This window comes from Entelurus aequoreus, linkage group LG07 (genome assembly GCF_033978785.1).
Source record: "Entelurus aequoreus isolate RoL-2023_Sb linkage group LG07, RoL_Eaeq_v1.1, whole genome shotgun sequence".
NCBI classification, from domain to species: Eukaryota; Metazoa; Chordata; class Actinopteri; order Syngnathiformes; family Syngnathidae; genus Entelurus; species Entelurus aequoreus.
In genome coordinates this window covers 9,443,327-9,463,625 of record NC_084737.1, presented here as the reverse complement: position 1 = coordinate 9,463,625, position 20,299 = coordinate 9,443,327, and the positions used below count along the sequence as shown (strand labels likewise).

The following is a 20,299-nucleotide window of genomic DNA, read 5'->3' as shown; positions in this document are numbered from 1 at the left end:
ATGTTTATATATACATATGTATATATATTTGTGTGTGTATATATATATACATATATGTATACATGTATACATATACTGTATGTATATATATATATATATATATATATATATATATATATATACATACACACAAATATGTATATATAAACATATATGTGTATATATAAATATTTATGTAATACGAATATATATATATATATATATATATATATATATATATATATATATATATATATATATATATATATATATATATATATATATATATATATATATATAATACATAAATATATATTATGTATATTTACTATATATATTATATACTGTATATATATCCGTCCATTTTCTACCACTTGTCCCATATATATAAATATATATATATATATATATATATATATATATATATATATATATATATATATATATATATATATATATATATATATATAGTTTTGTTTTGTTTAGTTAAATACACTTTATTGCTTTAAATACTACACTGTATATATCATTCTTAGTCATTTTAGGGTACATTTCTAATTTTTCTATTCTATATATATATATATATATATATATATATATATATATATATATATATATATATATATATATATATATATATATATATATATATAGAATAGAAAAAGTGGTAAAGGGGACAAGTGGTAGAAAATGGATGGATGGATGGATATAATATATATATATATATATATATATATATATATATATATATATATATATATATATATATATATATATATATATATAGTAAATATACATAATATAGATTTATGTGTTATTTATAATATACATATAATATATATATTTGTATTTCATAAATATTTATATATACACATATATGTTTATATATACATATGTATATATATTTGTGTGTGTATATATATATACATATATGTATACATGTATACATATACTGTATGTATATATATATATATATATATATATATATACACACAAATATATATATATAAACATATATGTGTATATATAAATATTTATGTAATACGAATATATATATATATATATATATATATATATAATACATAAATATATATTATGTATATTTACTATATATATTATTACTGTATATATATCAGTCCATTTTCTACCACTTGTCCCATATATATATATATATATATATATATATATATATATATATATATATATATATATATATATATATATATATATATATATATATATATATATATATATATATATATATTCACCATGGCAACAGTGAAGGGCCTCACTTTTATAAATAATACATCCCATAATACATCCCTCGCCATCTGTCATTCTGTCAACGTGTGGAAGTCAGATGGGAGGTCAAAGGTCAGTTCTGTCCAAAGTGCGAGTGAAACCATCGCCTTCGCTTCACAGCTCCCCCTCTGTTGCCCCGGCAACTGCTGTTTCTAGGGAAACTGGGCTCTCTCCGCTGTCGCCATGGCGACGTGCCTGTCAAGGACATATTTACCGCCACAGCGCACGCGTCACGCCCGCGCCCCTGATGGTGACCATGTGACCCGACGAGCAGCACCTCACCTGATGGTGACCATGTGACCTGACGAGCAGCACCTCACCTGATGGTGACCATGTGACCTGACGAGCAGCACCTCACCTGATGGTGACCATGTGACCTGACGAGCAGCACCTCACCTGATGGTGACCACGTGACCTGACGAGCAGCACGTCACCTGAAGAAAACATGTCTAGAAACATAAAGAAAGCGGGACAATGGATTAGGTACAATGGATTTGTACGCACCCTGTAGCTCATGCTAACGCTTTAGGCTAGAATTTAGCTTTAAATGTAAAAAACAATAGAATGGGATACCTGGCGACATTTTGCAAATATGCTAACATAACATCTTCACATTTTTGCTAGCATTTTAGCTCATTTTGTGGGTTTGAATCTATAAACAACAGACTTCCTTACTTGGTGCCATCTTGTAAGTACGCTAACAGTTTATGCTACACTTTTGGTTATTTGGTATGTTTCAACCCCAAAAAAAGATTTTGACACCTGGTGCCAACTTGCAGGTATGCTAACATTAAAATAGTAAAATTTTTGCTAGCATTTTAGCTCATTTTAACTTATGAATCGTAGATTTCCTTACTTGGTGCATCTTGTAAGTATGCTAACGGTTTAGGCCAGATTTTCTTTTCATATTTCAGACGTTCAAACCTAAAACAAAAAATATTTTGATACATGGTGCCAACTGCAACTACGCCAACATTAAAATAGTAACATTTTTGCTCATTTTAACTTATGATTCCTAGATTTCCTTACTTGGTGCCATCTTGTAAGTATGCTAACGGTTTAGGCCAGATTTTTATATATATATATATATATATATATATATATATATATATATATATATATATATATATATATATATATATATATATATATATATATATATATATATATATATTTCTGACGTTTAAACCTAAAATAAAATAATATTTTGATACCTGGTGCCAACTTGCAAGTATGCCAACATTAAAATGGTAACATTTTTGCTAGCATTTTAGCTCATTTTGACTTCTAAATCGTAGATTTCCTTACTTGGTGCCATCTTGTAAGTATGCTAACGGTTTATGCCAGATTTTTTTAAATTTCATATATATATATATATATATATATATATATATATATATTTATTTGACGTTTAAACCTAAAATAAAAAATATTTTGATACCTGGTGCCAACTTGCAAGTATGCCAACATTAAAATGGTAACATTTTTGCTAGCATTTTAGCTAATTTTGACCTCTAAATCGTAGATTTCCTTTCTTGGTGCATCTTGTAAGTATGCTAACGGTTTATGCCAGATTTTTTTTTTTTAAATATTACCGACATTTAAACCTAAAATAAAAAAAGATTTTGATACCTGGTGCCAACTTATGGTATATGCCAGATTTTATTTTATTTTATATATGTATATATATATATATGTATATATAAAAAATATTTTGATACCTGGTGCCAACTTGCAAGTATGCCAACATTAAAATGGTAACATTTTTGCTAACATTTTAGCTCATTTTGACCTCTTAATCGTAGATTTCCTTTCTTGGTGCATCTTGTAAGTATGCTAACGGTTTATGCCAGATTTTCTTTTTTAAATATTACCGACATTTAAACCTAAAATAAAAAAAGATTTTGATACCTGGTGCCAATTTGCGGTTTATGCCAGATTTTATTTTATTTTATATATATATATATATATATATATATATATATATATATATATATATATATATATATATATATATATATATATATATATATATATATATATATATATATATATTTTTTTTTTTTTTCTTCTTTTTTTTTTCTTCTTTCTGACGTTTAAAACGAAAATAATAAAAAATATTTTGATACCTGGTGCCAACTTGCAAGTATGCCAACATTAAAATGGTAACAATTTTGCTAGCATTTTAGCTAATTTTGACCTCTAAACCGTAGATTTCCTTACTTGGTGCATATTGTAAGTATGCTAACGATTAATGCCAGATTTTTTTTTTTTTTTAAGATTACCGATGTTTAAACCTAAAATTCAAAAACATTTTGATACCTGGTGCCAACTTGCAAGTGTGCCAACATTAAAATGGTAACCTTTATGCTAGCATTTTGATTATTTTGTCAATTTTAACTTCTGAATCGTAGATTTCCTTACTTGGTGCCATCTTGTAAGTATGCTAACGGTTTATGCCAGATTTTTAAAAATTTTATATATATATATATATATATATATATATATATATATATATATATATATATATATATATATATATATATATATATATATATATTTCTGACGTTTAAACCTAAAATAAAATAATATTTTGATACCTGGTGCCAACTTGTAGGTATGCCAACATTAAAATGGTAACATTTTTGCTAGCATTTTAGCTCATTTTGACCTCTTAATCGTAGATTTACTTTCTTGGTGCATCTTGTAAGTATGCTAACGGTTTATGCCAGATTTTCTTTTTTTAAATATTACCGACATTTAAACCTAAAATAAAAAAGATTTTGATACCTGGTGCCAATTTACGGTTTATGCCAGATTTTATTTTATTTTATATATATATATATATATATATATATATATATATATATATATATATATATATATATATATATATATATATATATATATATATATATATATATACATATATATATATATATATATATATTTTTTTTTTTCTTCTTTTTTTTTCTTTTTTCTGACGTTTAAACCGAAAATAATAAAAAATATTTTGATACCTGGTGCCAACTTGCAAGTATGCCAACATTAAAATGGTAACAATTTTGCTAGCATTTTAGCTAATTTTGACCTCTAAACCGTAGATTTCCTTACTTGGTGCATCTTGTAAGTATGCTAACGATTAATGCCAGATTTTTTTTTTTTTTAAGATTACCAATGTTTAAACCTAAAATTAAAAAACATTTTGATACCTGGTGCCAACTTGCAAGTGTGCCAACATTAAAATGGTAACATTTATGCTAGCATTTTGATTATTTTGTCAATTTTAATTTATGAATCGTAGATTTCCTTACTTGGTGCATCTTTTAAGTATGCTAACGGTTTAAGCCAGATTTGTTTTTCATATTTCTGACGTTTAAACCTAAAATAAAAATGTTTTTGATACCTGGTGCCAACTTGCAAGTACGCCAACATTAAAATGGTAACATTTTTGCAAGCATTTTAGCTAATTTTAACCTATGAATCGTAGATTTCTTTACTTGGTGCCATCTTGTAAGTATGCTAACGGTTTAGGCCAGATTTTTTATTTTATTTTATTTTATTATATTTTATTTTATATATATATATATATATATATATATATATATATATATATATATATATATATATATATATATATATATATATATATATATATATATACATACATACATATATATATATATATTTCTGACGTTTAAACCTAAAATAAAAAAGATTTTGATACCTGGTGCCAACTTGCAAGTATGCCAACATTAAAATGGTAACATTTTTGCTAATGTTGACCTCTTAATCGTAGATTTCCTTTCTTGGTGCATCTTGTAAGTATGCTAACGGTTTATGCCAGATTTTTTTTTAAAAATATTACCAACATTTAAACCTAAAATAAAAAATATTTTGATACCTGGTGCCAATTTACGGTATATGCCACATTTTATTATATATATATATATATATATATATATATATATATATATATATATATATATATACATATATACACATTTATTTCTGACGTTTAAACCTAAAATACAAAATATTTTGATACCTGGTGCCAACTTGCAAGTATGCCAACATTAAAATGGTAACATTTTTGCTAGCATTTTAGCTCATTTTGACCTCTTAATCATAGATTTACTTACTTGGTGCATATTGTAAGTATGCTAACCATTAATACCAGATTTATTTATTTTTTTAAATATTACCGACGTTTAAACCTAAAATAAAAAAAATATTTTGATACCTGGTGCCAACTTGCAAGTATGCCAACATTAAAAAGGTAACTTTTGAGCTAATTTTAACCTATGAATCATAGATTTCCTTACTTGGTGCATCTTGTAAGTATGCTAACGGTTAATGCTAGATTTTCTTTTTTAAATATTACCGACATTTAAACCTAAAATAAAAAATATTTTGATACCTGTTGTCAACTTATGGTATATGCCAGATTTTATTTTATATATATATATATATATATATATATATATATATATATATATATATATATATATATATATATATATATATATATATATATATATATATATATATATATATATATATATATATATATATATTTCTGACGTTTAACCCTAAAATAAAAATTATTTTGATACCTGGTGCCAACTTGCAAGTATGCCAACATTAAAATGGTAACATTTTTGCTAGCATTTTAGCTCATTTTGACCTCTAAACCGTAGATTTCCTTACTTGGTGCATCTTGTAAGTATGTTAACGGTTTATGCCAGATTTTCTTTTTTAAATATTACCGACATTTAAACCTAAAATAAAAAAAATTTTGATACCTGGTGCCAACTTATGGTATATGCCAGATTGTATTTTATTATATATATATATATATATATATATATATATATATATATATATATATATATATATATATATATATATATATATATATATATATTTTTTTTTTTTTTTTTTGACGTTTAAACCTAAAATACAAAATATTTTGATACCTGGTGCCAACTTGCAAGTATGCCAACATTAAAATGGTAACATTTTTGCTAGCATTTTAGCTCATTTTGACCTCTTAATCGTAGATTTACTTACTTGGTGCATCTTGTAAGTATGTTAACGGTTTATGCCAGATTTTCTTTTTTAAATATTACCGACATTTAAACCTAAAATAAAAAAGATTTTGATACCTGGTGTCAACTTATGGTATATGCCAGATTTTATTTTATATATATATGTATATATATATATATATATATATATATATATATTTTTTTTTTTTGACGTTTAAACCTCAAATACAAAATATTTTGATACCTGGATCCAACTTGCAAGTATGCCAACATTAAAATGGTAACATTTTTGCTAGCATTTTAGCTCATTTTGACCTTTTGTCAACTTATGGTATATGCCAGATTTTATTTTATATATATATATATATATATATATATATATATATATATATATATATATATATATATATATATATATATATATATATATATATATATATATATATATATATATATATATATATATATATATATATATATTTCTGACGTTTAAACCTAAAATACAAAATATTTTGATACCTGGTGCCAACTTGCAAGTATGCCAACATTAAAATGGTAACATTTTTGCTAGCATTTTAGCTCATTTTGACCTCTTAATCGTAGATTTACACTACCGTTCAAAAGTTTGGGGTCACCCAAACAATTTAGTGGAATAGCCTTCATTTCTAAGAACAAGAATAGACTGTCGCGTTTCAGATGAAAGTTCTCTTTTTCTGGCCATTTTGAGCGTTTAATTGAGCCCACAAATGTGATGCTCCAGAAACTCAATCTGCTCAAAGGAAGGTCAGTTTTTTAGCTTATGTAACGAGCTAAAGTGTTTTCAGATGTGTGAACATGATTGCACAAGGGTTTTCTAATCATCAATTAGCCTTCTGAGCCAGAGAGCAAACACATTGTACCATTAGAACACTGGAGTGATAGTTGCTGGAAATGGGCCTCGATACACCTATGTAGATATTGCACCAAAAAGCAGACATTTGCAGCTAGAATAGTCATTTACCACATTAGCAATGTATAGAGTGTATTTCTTTCAAGTTAAGACTAGTTTAAAGTTATCTTCATTGAAAAATAAGGACATTTCAATGTGACCCCAAACTTTTGAACGGTAGTGTACTTACTTGGTGCATATTGTAAGTATGCTAACCATTAATGCCAGATTTATTTTTATTTTTTAAATATTACCGACGTTTAAACCTAAAATAAAAAAAATATTTTGATGCCTGGTGTCAACTTGCAAGTATGCCAACATTAAAAAGGTAACATTTGAGCTAATTATAACCTATGAATCATAGATTTCCTTACTTGGTGCATCTTGTAAGTATGCTAACGGTTAATGCTAGATTTTCTTTTTTAAATATTACCGACATTTAAACCTAAAATAAAAAAAGATTTTGATACCTGGTGCCAACTGTCCGGACGAGGGTGACAAGACCAGAAATACACTTCATAAATAAAGTATAATTAATGTCCTTTTTGTGTGCGTGTTTTTTTTTTTTTACTAAATCAAAAATGAAATTGGCCCTAGCATACTTTTGACTTTTCAGTACGCGACCCTCCGAAGATGTTTGTCAATGTTTACAGTTTTTCCCATTACATTACACATTTTTGCTATTTTTTTGTTTTGTTTACAATTTGACAACAATACACCTTTGGACACCCCCGTGTTTATACAACATCTGCTAGCATGTTCCGATTGTTCTCACCTTGGAAAGACAATTCATGCAACTTTTCTGTCAACATTGAAAAAGAGCGACTACGTTTAGTAACAAAAGTTTTAGAAGTGCTTTATTGGTGCACGTTACTTCCGGGCCACGAACTGGCACCCCCCTACCCCCCCGGACCTTGAGTTTGACACCTGTGCTCTAGCACGGGGGTCGGCAACCCGCGGCTCTAGAGCCGCATGCGGCTCTTTAGCGCCGCCCTAGTGGCTCTCTGGAGATTTTTCAAAAATGTATGAAGAATGGAAAAAGATGAGGGGAAAAAATGTATTTTTTGTTTTAGTATGGTTTCTGTAGGAGGACAAACATGACACAAACCCCCTAATTGTTATAAATCACACTGTTTATATTAAATATGCTTCACTCATTCGAGTATTTGGCGAGCGCCGTTTTGTCCTACTTATTTTGGCGGTCCTTGAACTCACCGTATAGTTTGTTTACATGTATACATTTCTCCGACTTTCTAGGACGTGTTTTATGCCACTTTTTCTGTCTCATTTTGTCCACCACACTTTTAACGTCGTGCGTGAGTGCACAAAGGTGAGTTTTGTTGATGTTATTGACTTGTGTGGAGTGCTAATCAGACATATTTAGTCACTGCATGACTGCAAGCTAATCGATGCTAACATGCTATTTAGGCTAGCTATATGTACATATTGCATCATTATGCCTCATTTGTAGCTATATTTGAGCTCATTTAGTTTCCTTTAAGTCCTCTTAATTAAATTTATATCTCATGACACATGTAATATGGCTTTTAATTTTTTGCGGCTCCAGACAGATTTTTTTTTGTATTTTTGGTCCAATATGGCTCTTTCAACATTTTGGGTTGCCGACCCCTGCTCTAGCAGGACATGGCAGCTGGCAACACCCAAGTGACCACAGTGTGGCGCCAGAGAGAACTGCCCAAATAAACACTTTCCACTTCTGCTCCCCTTTAAAATGCAACAAAGTAGACTGGCGTTCAACTAAAGTCAGATTTTATAAAAGCGACGCGATGACATCATCACGGTCGCATGTTCCCTTAAATCAAGAGTCTATTTCCATCCCGCACACTGGTCTCCATGGCAACCACATCCACTCTTGCCACCTTACAAGCAAGTTTCAACCAGCAGCAGCACACACACACACACACACACACACACACACACACACACACACACACACACACACACACACGTATTTGACTCAATAAAAAGCATATCTTCTATGAAAAGACATAACATTTTCCTCCCCGCATATTTTCTAAGAACTATGATACTAATATTTATTTACAATCCGTTTAATATCCAATAGAAAATATCCCGTTTTTCTTCAAAATAAAGGAAATATGACATCTAGCAATCATAATAAAACCTGTAATAAAAGGAATGCCCTACTGTTTGTTGTTAACGGGCGTGCACGTGCGTGACGGGCGTGCACGTGCATGCACGTGCGTGCACGGGCGTGCACGTGCGCGACTAGACCTCCTCCTGGTCTTCCTGCAGGTCACATTTGACCAGAAACTCCTTGATGCTTGGCTGATCGCCAAGCCCCGCCCACTGCTCCTCCAGCGCCCGCAGAAGCTCCTCCCACCGCCGCTTGTCCCTCCCCGTCTGCCAGGACAGGCGCACGGCGGCCCGTAGGAGCGGCAGCAGGAGTGGGTGTGGCCTGTCCGGACCCGGCGTCTCGCCGGCGGGGGCCAGGAGCCGCAGGGCGCGGTCCACGTGGTCCCGGGCCTCCTCCTGCTGGTCCACTTCCTGGAAGCAACAGGCGAGTCCCACCAGTGTGAACAGCCAGTGGGAGGAGCCCGGGGGAGGCGGGGGCCGGACAATCGGGATCGCAGGGGATGGCCCCGCCCAGTTTGTCCTGAAGCCTCTTGGCGTTGAGCAGCGGACCCAGGGCGTCCTGGTACCGCCCCACCCTGGACACGAGACATGTCCAATCAGAAACATTCCGAGTGTTCTAGAACATCTGCTAGGAGTTATTGCATCATCACTGACTCCCCAGCGCGTGACGTCATCTTACTTCCTGTTTCCACCAGAAACCATACTAAGCTGGAACCCCTTTATGGCCACGCCCCTAGAAGCAGCGCTCGCCGTATATGAACTTAGGTGGCCCGCCACAGATACATTATATCTGTACTAATACATTGCCCTGAAAACACTTTATAATGGGACTGTCTGTGAATGATATTGTAACTCTGTATTTTGATACTTTTCAAAATAAACAACAACAAAATGTCATTATTGTCTTTATTTGGACAAAAAATGTTAGTGTACATGAAACATATGTTTATTATTGTCATTTAGTCCTTCAATAAAATAGTGAACATACTAAACAACTTGTCTTTTAGTAGTAAGTAAACAAACAAAGACTCCTAATTAGTCTATGCAGTAACATATTGTGTCACTTATACACCTATTATTTTGTACACATTATGAGGGACAAACTGTAAAAATTGATTATTAATCCACTTGTTCATTTACTGTTAATATCTGCTTATTTTCTGTTTTAACATGTTCTATCTACACTTCTGTTCAAATGTAATAATCACTTATTCTTCTCTTCTTTGATACTTGACATTAGTTTTGGATGATACCACACATTTAGGTATCGATCTGATACCAAGTAGTTACAGGATCATACATTGGTCATATTCAAAGTCCTCATGTGTCCAGGGACGTATTTACTGACTTTATAAACGTAATATGATTTTTTAAAAAGATTTTGTGACGATAAAAAATATCGATGTAATCATAGTAGTATCGACAAGATACGATCTTGTACTTGGTATCATTACAGTGGATGTCAGGTGTAGATCCACCCATGGATTCGGACTAAATGACAATAATAAACATATGTTTCATGTCCCCTAAGATTTGATGTTACAATAAAGACACTAATGACATGTTTTGTGGTCCCCTTTATTTAGAAAAGTATGGAAATACATTTTGGTACCGGTACCAAACTATTGGTATAGGAACAACACTAATACTGTAACTGTGCTGCTCATTCAATTGTTACAAACATTTAAATGATTATTAAAATGTTGTCCATTTAAAAAGGCAAATTGCTAAAAAAAAACCAAATTGTTTATGTATTTAAAAAAAAAACAGTTAAAATAGCAGCAATGAAAACAAATAATACACAAAATTTAAATTCCTCAAAAAGAAAGCATGTTGTGATGTTTAAAAAGCTGCACAATGATATATTGATTATTGATGAACTCTTTTATCACTCTAGTACACTCTATGTGTAGAATGACACCTTTGATTCATTCTGCGTTTGTTATTGTGCCTTCTTTACACCATTATTGTGCCTTCTTACGCCATTATTGTGCCTTCTTTACGCCATTATTGTGCCTTTACACCATTATTGTGCCTTCTTTACGCCATTATTGTGCCTTCTTTATGCCATTATTGTGCCTTCTTTACGCCATTATTGTGCCTTCTTTACGCCATTATTGTGCCTTCTTTACGCCATTATTGTGCCTTCTTTACGCCATTATTGTGCCTTCTTTACGCCATTATTGTGCCTTCTTTACGCCATTATTGTGCCTTCTTTACGCCATTATTGTGCCTTCTTTACGCAATTATTGTGTCTTCTTTACGCCATTATTGTGCCTTCTTTACGCAATTATTGTGTCTTCTTTACACCATTATTGTGCCTTCTTTACACCATTATTGTGCCTTCTTTACGCCATTATTGTGCCTTCTTTACGCCATTATTGTGCCTTCTTTATGGCATTATTGTGCCTTCTTTACGCAATTATTGTGTCTTCTTTACGCCATTATTGTGCCTTCTTTACGCAATTATTGTGTCTTCTTTACGCCATTATTGTGCCTTCTTTACGCCATTATTGTGCCTTCTTTACGCCATTATTGTGCCTTCTTTACGCCATTATTGTGCCTTCTTTACGCCATTATTGTGCCTTCTTTATGCCATTATTGTGCCTTCTTTACGCCATTATTGTGCCTTCTTTATGCAATTATTGTGCCTTCTTTACGCCATTATTGAGCCTTCTTTACGCCATTATTGAGCCTTCTTTACGCCATTATTGTGCCTTCTTTATGCCATTATTGTGCCTTCTTTACGCCATTATTGTGCCTTCTTACGCCATTATTGTGCCTTCTTTACGGCATTATTGTGCCTTCTTTACGCAATTATTGTGTCTTCTTTACGCCATTATTGTGCCTTCTTTACGCCATTATTGTGCCTTCTTTACGCCATTATTGTGCCTTCTTTACGCCATTATTGTGCCTTCTTTATGCCATTATTGTGCCTTCTTTACGCCATTATTGTGCCTTCTTTATGCAATTATTGTGCCTTCTTTACGCCATTATTGTGCCTTCTTTACGCCATTATTGTGCCTTCTTTACGCCATTATTGTGCCTTCTTTACGCCATTATTGTGCCTTCTTTACGCCATTATTGTGCCTTCTTTATGCAATTATTGTGCCTTCTTTACGCAATTATTGTCTTCTTTACGCCATTATTGTGCCTTCTTTACACCATTATTGTGCCTTCTTTACGCCATTATTGTGCCTTCTTTACGCCATTATTGTGCCTTCTTTACGCCATTATTGTGCCTTCTTTACGCCATCGCACATTGATGCTGCTTTTAAAACGTACTTGAAAGGAAGTCACTGTGTGCACTTTTTAATGTTGCGTAACTGGACATTAGTTTTGTTGTTTCACGCTGATTAGTGATCATAATAAAGTTAACAATAATTTAAAAAAAATGTTTCATATTAAAAAAAAAATATATATATTATTATTATTGATAAATTAATAAAAGCTAATATTTTATGTCAATGTCAATTTTTAAGTGGGCACTTTTTAGGAATAATAAGAGTTGGTTGTCAAAAAAAACGGGAGCCATTTAAGTGGGTTCAACCCTAGCGCTCTAGATTCCTACTTTCCAGATCTGCCTTCAAGTGGACATCATATAATTACTTTCTCTACGTCATCAAACTAACTTCCTGCTTGTAGAAGAAGGTGTCTGTTAGAATAATTATGTATAAGTTATCACACAACTCTCATGCTGAAAGGCCGTTGCTATAGTTATTATCAATTGTGCTGAAGTTGTACTGTTCTATCTGTGCAAAGGCACCACAACTTTTTATCTTCCACTGCAAGTTGCCTCGCAGCGGCAGTTTGTGTCCAGACCCTGCCTGCTGACGGCCAAGGACAGACATCGAGTACCTCAACGCAGACAAAGCAGAGACAGGGCGAAATCCCGAGTGTCAGCACATTTCCATTCTGAATAATCACGTATTGTGTCTACTGGGGCTGCTTGCATTACCCCTCCTTAACTAGGGAACTCCCAAATAAATAGAGGAGCGCGGGGGCTGTACCTTAGAGCGTAGGTTGGAACTGTAACCGAGTGTGCAGCTCAATACGTTTCGCCTCATGAGCAAAATTTAACTCTGTCTCTGCCTGATTCCTTGCTTCTTGTCTTGTGTAATAGATAGTTTGGTGTTTGAACCTGACATCTTAACCGTAGCGCTCGAGATTCCTACTTTCCAGATCGGCCTTCAAGTGGACATCATATTACGTCATCAAACTAACTTTGTCACCTGATGAGCAGCTGTCCAGTCTGCAGGTCGGCCAGGTAGAAGAACTGCCGCACGCACAGCGCCCCCCCAAGGCCAGAGAGGGCGCACAGGTGAGACAGGTACTGTTCGAAGGCGCGGCTGCGCTTGGCGATGGTCTCGGCCGTGAAGTTCTTGCGCATCTTCTTACCTGCGGGGGCAAACAGGAAGTGACCACGGCATTGCCCGCGTGACAGAAGACGCTGGCTTACGCGGGAAGACCACGCGCTCCATCTGGTCCCCGTGGCGACGGCGCAGGGTGGCGTGCAGCCGGCGGAAGTCGGAATAGCGGCGAGTGATGACGGCCGGGGTCTTGTCGCTGCCGCCGGACTGGACCACGTGGACGGTGTAGAGCTGGCGGGAGAGCGCAGCAGTGAAAAAGCCCAACGACCTTCCTCCCGCCTCCCAACTCACCACGTACTTGGAGGCGCCGTCCTGCACCACGCTGGCGTCCGTCACCTCAAACGACAAACTGTCCGCCTGGCGATGCATCTTGTGGGCGGGGCTTCCTCCGCCCAGCCCACGCAGGCTCCGCCAGCCGTCCTGCAGCTGCCGAGTCAGCGGGCCGGAGGGGGAGGGGCCGACAGGACTGGCGTCTAAAATAACGATGAGCTCAATCAATAAATACGTACGCCGTTACAGGTGGCGCCCTCTCACCTGTACTGCTAAGCCCCTCCTCTATGGATTCGCCCAGGAAGTCCGAGTCGCTGTCCAGCCCCGACCCCTCCCCCTCCGCCTCATCCTCCGCCTCGCCACGGCTGCCGAAGGACAGCGTGCCGCCGAGTCGCTCCGTCACGCACTCGTCCTCCTCTTCGAGCTCCGCCTCCCAGCGGTCCTCGCTCCACCCCCGCTCTGCCGCTGCGCCCGCAGCTTCCTGCTCAGGCCCCGCCCCCTGATCGCCTTTAAAGAGCGAGCGCTTCAAGCGGTCCAGCAACCGGGACGCCATGGCACCGCCAGGCCTGAGGGCATGCAGAGGGGAAAAGTTAGCCATCTTCCATGAGGAGGTTTGTGAATACACACTCACTCACTCACTCACTCACTCACTCACTCACTCACTCACTCACTCACTCGCTATTTTCTTTTTAATTACAGAAAAAAAACGTCACTTATTAATGCGTTTTAGGCAACACCAAGTCAGGCGCGTGCGCACTAGCGGTGTTTGGCTTGATAATCATGGCGGACTAACTACACAGACTTTGCTTTATTTTCTAAATAAAGGGGACCACAACAAATGTCATTATAATAATAAGTAGCAATGATTGTCACACACACACACACACACACTAGGTGTGGCGAAATTATTCTCTACATTTGACCCATCACCCTTGATCACCTCCTGGGAGGTGAGGGGAGCAGTGGGCAGCAGCGGTGGCCACGCCCGGGAATCATTTTTGGTGATTTAACCCCCAATTCCAACCCTTGATGCTGAGTGCCAAGATTGTCTTTATTTTAGTGTACATGAAACATATGTTTATTATTGTCATTAATTTAGTCCTTAAATAAAATAGACAACTTGTCTTTTAGTAGTAAGTAAACAAACAAAGACTCCTAATTAGTCTATGCAGTAACATATTGTGTCATTTATACACCTATTATTTTGTACACATTATGAGGGACAAACTGTAAAAATTGATTATTAATCTACTTGTTCATGTACTGTTCATATCTGCTTACTTTCTGTTTTAACATGTTCTATCTACACTTCTGTTCAAATGTAATAATCACTTATTCTTCTCTTCTTTGATACTTGACATTAGTTTTGGATGATACCACACATTTAGGTATGGATCCGATACCAAGTAGTTACAGGATCATACAATGGTCATATTCAAAGTCCTCATGTGTCCAGGGACGTATTTACTGACTTTATAAACATAATATGAATTTAACATAAAAAAGAAAAAATATTTTGTGACGATAAGAAATATTGATGTAATCATAGTAGTATCAACTAGATACGCTCTTGTACTTGGTATCATTACAGTGGATGTCAGGTGTAGATCCACCCATGGCATTTGTTTACATTGTGACGGCGGTGAGCTATTGTATCCTCCTACGGTGTGTAGTGAAGCATGTTTAGCTATTCCTCCTCCTCCACTGATAATGATACTTGTAAGAAAATTACTTTATTTGTCGCCATAGAGGCCAGGATTAGTGATTTAGAAGTGGCTAAAACACTGTGGATGGATGTTAGCTGCTAACTAGCTAGCCATGTGTTAAAGCAGCTCTTCCTGAGGGTGTTCCAGTGTTATAACTTCACCTTTATCTTTACTTTTTACACCAAAATGCGTCCATTCTCCCTTTTCTGTCTACACACTGTGTCTGCTTGTAAGTACTCTGTGTGCGTGCGCTGCCGAACATGCTCCTCTGCTCGTAAAACCAGCAATGTCACCACGTGACGACGTGCGGTCATGCCTGTTAAAAAAAACAAGGGGGAACCGGTACTTCTCAAACAGAGTATAGTACAAATAATGAACAAATAAAATCAGTCCCTTGGGCACAAAACTGGAAATAATACAGCTCTCCAAAAAGTGCAATTCTGCTGCTATTTGACATAACTGTTTGTTATGATGCTTTGACATTTTTGCACTTTAAAGAAAGAAAGAAAATTCTATGAAGAGAAAAGTTGTTTGCAAATGTGGTTACAATGCTAAAAAAATGAAAAGTTAAAGCTAAAAAAAGAAATACACTTTATTGAGTTAACATTATTTCTTTATAGGGGGAAAGATGTTATGAGCTAGGGAATACAACAACTACACTACCCAGCATGCAACGGGAGTGACGAGCATGTGCGGTAGCCCCGAAAAGTGTTGTTGCATGTCGTCCCCCGTGAAAGTAAACGTCAAGAACTCAGCCAACACGCCTCGTCTGCATTATTTATAATTAGACAGACAACACATATACAGTATGAAAAACAAAAGTTCAAAAAGGGAGATGTGTTGTATATATATGTATGTGCTGCGGTTGCTAGCCTGGTTGCTATGTTTCCGGTGGGTCGTAAAAGTGTTCTTCATGAGTTTGTACCCTGCTCAAATCTCTCAGTAAAGTTATTCGATGGATTATACCTTTTGTTTTGAACTTTATTACACCTTGGAGCGCTTTTTCCCGTCCATTGTTTTCCTGCTTTCGCTATCTGCGCCTAATGACTGAGCTACGTGACTGATTTATTGTGATGTCACACGGAGCATTTCTGGTCGGGACGGGATTCGAATAAAGAATCAACTCTTATCATTTACTATAGTGGTCTCGATAACGGGTACCGGTTCTCAAAAAGGGATTCGAGTCCGAGGACTCGGTTATTTTCTTATCGAACAACCGGGAAAACCGGTTTCGAGTATCATCCCTACGTTTACCAAACAATCGCTAAATCCCATGAAATCTTATACGTCTAGTCTCTTACGTGAATGAGATAAATAATATTATTTGATATTTTACGCTAATGTGTTAATCATTTCACACATAAGTCGCTCCTGAGTATAAGTCGCACCCCCGGCCAAACTATGAAAAAAAACTGTGACTTATAGTCCGAAAAATACGGTATTCCCTTTTATTGGACACAGTTGTTTGTTAAAATATAATATAACAATACACATTCCAGTCTGTCGGCCTACAAAGACCTCCCAAGATATGTGAAAATAAAAATAAAAAATATCGATCGTATCACGCTTTCACGATTCTCGTGCTCATTATGATTTGTGAGTCACGACTTAAACAGAATAAAATAAATAAAAACAAGACCTCCCATTTAATACATGTGTCATGACGTCATATTGTGACACTGTTTGGATTGAACTTCCGGCAAAATGAGGGGAAACTTGCGTTTTCCGTGCGTCCGTGAAGGCATCACAACGTCATGCTAACTAGCTCCGTGACAGCAACATTTGACGACATAATGTGAAATATTCGGACATGTAAAGTGAACAAACTGCTTCGTTGTCACCCCAACATAACATGTGTCACTCTCTCACGCTGAACTTTGGAGCTCAGCCGCGCCAAGGCTGCGTTAGCAACAGTTAGCAACACAAGCTAACAAGTTTGTTGACACTTAGCTTTAGTGTCGGCTTCCCCGGGCTATAAGAGTTACTCACCCCGGGGTGGAGGTTCAATTCGCCCGCCACTTCTTCTCCATATTTGCTCGCTATTTTCACGTTTTTGGACCTTCCGGTACCGAACTTGTTTCCGAGCCTGGACGTCCTGACCTGATCCCGAATCCTGAAAGTCTTCCGAAATACGCTCCTCTCGCCTGAGACGTGAACGCGCCTCGCGGGTTCCCGCACAACGTTTGAGAATGACACGTATTTTTTCAAAAGTACTATATCAATATTATTTTTGCTAAATGGTCACGTAAGTATCCCTGAGGGTGATAAATGACCAAGAACAGTTTTTTTGTAGTTATTTATTGTTGAAAAAGAAGACTCTCCAAAATTGACCAACCAACGCTCACACTGACGTCACGTGATTTCACCCACATCCGCTTCAGCGTTTACATTACATGGCCACCAGGTGGTGCTGCAGTGCAGTAGAATCAGTAGTGTTTGTTTTTCATCTCCCAAGTCAACACAATTGACTAATTATTTCACACTTCGTCTTACATAAACCATATTTGGAGAGTGAATTCCAAACTCACGCTAAGCCTTACCTAAAAAAACATTTAAAACATCTTTTTGTGCTGCTTTTAAAAAAAAAATTATTACACATTTTTGACATTTTGTACTTAATAATAATAGTAATAGATTTTATTTGTAAAAGCACTTTACATTGAGCAAACAACCTCAAAGTGCTACAGTGCATTTAAAAAAACAAAAAAATAAAAACAAAACAACAACGCTAGAACCACAAATAGCTGCCCCCAACAAGTAAAATAAATAGTTAAAAAAAAAAAATAGAAAAAAAAAAATAGAACAGCCTAATAGCTACAACTAGCACACATATCTATATAAAAAAAGACTTAAAAAAAAAAAGGGTTTTTAAGCCTTTTTTAAAAGCATCCACAGTCCGTGGCGCCCTCAGGTGGTCAGGGAGAGCGTGCAGTAGAATCAGCAGTGTTTGTTTTTCATCTCCCAAGTCAACACATTTGACTAATTATTTCACATTTAGTCTTAAATAAACCATATTTGGAGAGTGAATTCCAAACTCACGCTAAGCCTTACCTAAAAAAAATATTTAAAACATCTTTTTGTGTTGCTTTTTTCAAAATTATTACACATGTTTGACATTCTTTACTTAATAATGATGATAATAATAATAATAATAATAATATATTTTATTTGTGAAAGCACTTTACATTGAGCAGACAAACTCAAAGTGCTACAGTGCATTTAAAAAACAAAAAACAAAAACAACAATGCTAGAACCACAAATAGCTGCCCCCAACAAGTAAAATAAATAGTAAAAAAAACAACAACAACTACAACAGCCTAATAGCTAGAACTAGCACACATATATCTAAAAAAAAAAGAAGTTTAAAAAAAAAAAAAAAAAGGGTTTTTAAGCCTTTTTTAAAAGCATCCACAGTCTGTGGTACCCTCAGGTGGTCAGGGAAAGCGTGCTGTAGAATCAGTAGTGTTTGTTTTTCATCTCCCAAGTCAACACATTTGACAAATTATTTCACATTTAGTCTTAAATAAACCATATTTACAGAGTGAATTTCAAACTCATGCTAAGCCTTACCTAAAAAAAAACATTTAAAACATCTTTTTGTGCTGCTTTTTTCAAAATTATTACACATATTTGACATTCTGTACTTAATAATGATGATAATAATAATAATAATAATATATTTTATTTGTGAAAGCACTTTACATTGAGCAGACAAACTCAAAGTGCTACAGTGCATTTAAAAAACAAAAAACAAAAACAACAATGCTAGAACCACAAATAGCTGCCCCCAACAAGTAAAATAAATAGTAAAAAAAACAACAACAACTACAACAGCCTAATAGCTAGAACTAGCACACATATATCTAAAAAAAAAAAAAAAAGGCTTTTTTAAAAATAAGGGTTTTTAAGCCTTTTTTAAAAGCATCCACAGTCTGTGGTACCCTCAGGTGGTCAGGGAAAGCGTGCTGTAGAATCAGTAGTGTTTGTTTTTCATCTCCCAAGTCAACACATTTGACTACTTATTTCACATTTCGTCTTACATAAACCATATTTAGAGAGTGAATTCCAAACTCATGCTAAGCCTTACCTAAAAAAACATTTAAAGAGACCATTGCTTTCGGTCTCCCCTAGAGGGTGTGGGCGGAGGGAGGGTTACCCAAGTATGCGGTCCTCTCCAAGGTTTCTCATAGTCATTCACATCGACGTCCCACTGGGGTGAGTTTTTCCTTGCCCTTATGTGGGCTCTGTACCGAGGATGTGGTTGTGGCTTGTGCAGCCCTTTGAGACACTTGTAACTTAGGGCTATATAAATAAACATTGATTGATTGATTGATAAAACATCTTTTTGTGCTGCTTTTTTCAAAACTATTACACATTTTTGACATTCCCACATCCGCTTCAGAGTTTACATGACATGGCCACCAGGTGGTGCTGCAGTGCAGTAGAATCAGTAGTTTGTTTTTCATCTCCCAAGTCAACACATTTGACTAATATGTCAAACATATATATATATATATATATATATATATATATATATATATATATATATATATATATATATATATATATATATA

General features: G+C 34.8%; 1 protein-coding gene across 1 annotated transcript; it reads right to left on the bottom strand.

Moving 5' to 3' along the window:
* Positions 1 to 8,129: 8,129 nt before the first annotated feature.
* On the bottom strand, positions 8,130 to 17,963 carry LOC133652945 (sorting nexin-21-like). Its single transcript, XM_062051902.1, is given in 7 exon segments — positions 8,130 to 9,832; positions 9,834 to 9,953; positions 13,611 to 13,776; positions 13,838 to 13,979; positions 14,040 to 14,221; positions 14,283 to 14,584; positions 17,714 to 17,963. Coding segments are annotated over 6 exon segments (1,221 nt in total). The 5' UTR covers positions 14,572 to 14,584; positions 17,714 to 17,963; the 3' UTR covers positions 8,130 to 9,510.
* Between the last annotated feature and the right edge of the window lie 2,336 nt (positions 17,964 to 20,299).